Source organism: Urtica dioica, chromosome 10, assembly GCF_054948205.1.
Source record: "Urtica dioica subsp. dioica isolate 48M chromosome 10, U.dioica_male_clone48M_v1_H2, whole genome shotgun sequence".
NCBI lineage: Eukaryota > Viridiplantae > Streptophyta > Magnoliopsida > Rosales > Urticaceae > Urtica > Urtica dioica.
Window position 1 is genome coordinate 13916564 of NC_142765.1, and position 2539 is coordinate 13919102.

At 39.9% G+C, this 2539-nt stretch overlaps 1 protein-coding gene across 1 annotated transcript; it reads left to right on the forward strand.

The window, feature by feature from the left end:
- Window positions 1-346: 346 nt before the first annotated feature.
- LOC149383446 (uncharacterized) lies at window positions 347-1913 on the forward strand. The gene is made up of 4 exons (XM_089627795.1): window positions 347-784; window positions 886-1287; window positions 1574-1705; window positions 1899-1913. Exons 1-4 carry the CDS (start codon window positions 347-349, stop codon window positions 1911-1913), a joined length of 987 nt encoding a protein of 328 aa, XP_089483921.1.
- The last annotated feature ends 626 nt before the right edge of the window (window positions 1914-2539 follow it).

Below are 2539 nucleotides of genomic sequence, written 5' to 3' on the forward strand. Positions count from 1 at the left end.
GAAGGTAAACTCTCTTTGTTGAATTATGTATGAAATTGAAATACTGTAATTAGATCTCTGTTTTTAGACATCTACTGTCATTTGTTGACATCTGATGTCATTGTTGACATCTGGTGTCAATTGTTGACATCTGGTCTCAATTATTGACATCTGATGTCAACAATTGACATTAATGTTGAAACTAAGTTTGTTGTCATTTTCATGTTTTAGGTTCGACAACGACCACAGTTGTGCCCTGAACGTAAGACAAGGACGTCACTCGCAAGCAACGAGTACTTTAATAGGAGAGGTTGTGAAGCATACTTGTATTGAACCAAGCGTGGGTATGTGCAAACCGAAAGAGATAATGAACTACATGCAAATGGATTACGGGGTGTCTATGTCTTACAAAAAAGCTTGGCGTTCCAGAGAGCAGGCTCTAAAGTCCCTCTACGGCAATTCCATGGAGTCGTACGCATTCTTACCTAAGCTAAGGTACATGATCGAGACTAAGAATCCAGGTTCTTTATTTGACCTCGTCACTGGTGAGGACGGCATATTTATTAGTTTTTTCATGTCACTCGGCCCATGGAGAACGGGGTGGAAGTATGTAAGACCCGTGATTATCATCGATGGTACTCATTTGAAGAACTATTACAAAGGAACGTTGTATACGGCGTGTGGGATGGACGGAAACAAACAAATTTTTCCACTAGCCTACTGTATTGGTCCTTCAGAGTCTAACGAAACTTGGATTTACTTCTTCGCCAAATTGAAAGATGCAATTGGGGAACGGGAAGAGCAAGTATTTGTTTCTGATAGGCACGCTGGCATAATCAATGGCATCAAGACGGTCCGAACTGTGATCATGGTTTTTGCATGTACCATCTTCACGGTAATTTGAAGACTACTTTCAAGGGGATTACGAAGGAGGTGAAGTGGAAATTTTACGGTGCCTCGAAGGCATACACTCATCCGAAATTTGAAAGTTTCATGGTCATGTTGGACGCTGAAAATCCCGAAATACGACGATACTTAGCTAATGATGTCGGGTATCAAAGGTGGGCACGATGCATGTTAACGAGAAAGAGGTACCGTATCATGACGAACAACAACGCGGAAGCATTGAATGCATTAAATATAAAAGTCAGACAATTTCCAGTTTCGAAGTTGATGGATTGGCTGAGAGAGAGAAGTATGAAATGGTTTCATGAACGTCGAGACGCTGCGGAAAAAACAAACACGCTCCTGACAAAAGTATACCAAGCCAAAGCAGACAAGTACATTGCATATGCTATTCGAATGGAGGTAAAGTCTACAATTGTTGTATGTTTCATGTTTTGTACAAGATTTTGATGAAGTTATGTTTTCTACTAGGTGAGACCATCTTCAGTCGACGAGTTTGAGGTCGTAGACAGAGAGGGGATTATATATGATGTTAATTTAGAAGAGAGGACATGCTCATGTCGGCGATGGCAGGCTCGTAATTTTATTTGTCCACACGCAATCGCAACATGTCGAGTACGTAACCGTCAAGTTGAGAACTACATTTCCGAGTTCTACTCTACGGAGTATTTGCGGGCAACGTACGCAGGTGTACATCATCCTCATGGCGACATTTCGAGTTGGAATATTCCCCCCGAGGTGGAGAATATCAAAGTTCTTCCGCCTCAACACAAAGCACGTGCCGCCGGTAGGCCTAAAGAGAGAAGAATACCCTCTCAAGGTGAGGACATTATTAGGCGCAAGTGTACGCGTTGCGGGAAAATTGGCCACAATCATCAAACATGCAATAGTGCTACTCCTTTGTCCACACAATAATTTCATACTTCTTTGTGATTTCCACCATTTCAGTAGAGACTATTGTTGATTTCTTAGTTTATTGAGAAATTTATTTGTAAACTCCGACTTGTATGCAGATTTTAGACATCTAAAGTCAACAATAGACGTCAACTGTTGACATCCGATGTCAACAATTTTTTGTGATATCTTATTGTTCTCAATTAGTTGTGACGGAACTAAACAATTGATGTCAATTGTTGACATAGATGTCAACAATTGATGTCAACTGTTGACATCTAGTGGATGAATTTAAATTTAGTTCTTCACGTAGGCATGCAATTCACAACATTACACATATATCAAAGGGACATAGTGTAAATAGACATATTAAGCAGTTTCAAGCATTCAAGTCATACAAAAACCCATACACAAATATAAATATTACGAAGTTTAGACCAATGATGTGGGGAATTCATCGTCAGAGTCATTTTTTGTTGATCATCATCCTCCTATAATAGAGAAGTTCCTCTCTCTGGGTTTTCAGCATAAACAGTCGTGTCCCCTTGGGCACGACTTCCATAAAATCTCCTTTTTCCTTCAACTGAGTCTCCCAGTCGTCTCCGATGATTTCTTTCATAACCCTTTCAAGACACTGTTGGAATCGATCTAGGGTTTGAGAAAATAATTAACGCTTCGGTAAGCGGCGGAATTTTAAAAATTTTCTTTTACAAGTAAAACAGTTTTTACTAACCTAGACAAGTGCAAGTACATGTAATTA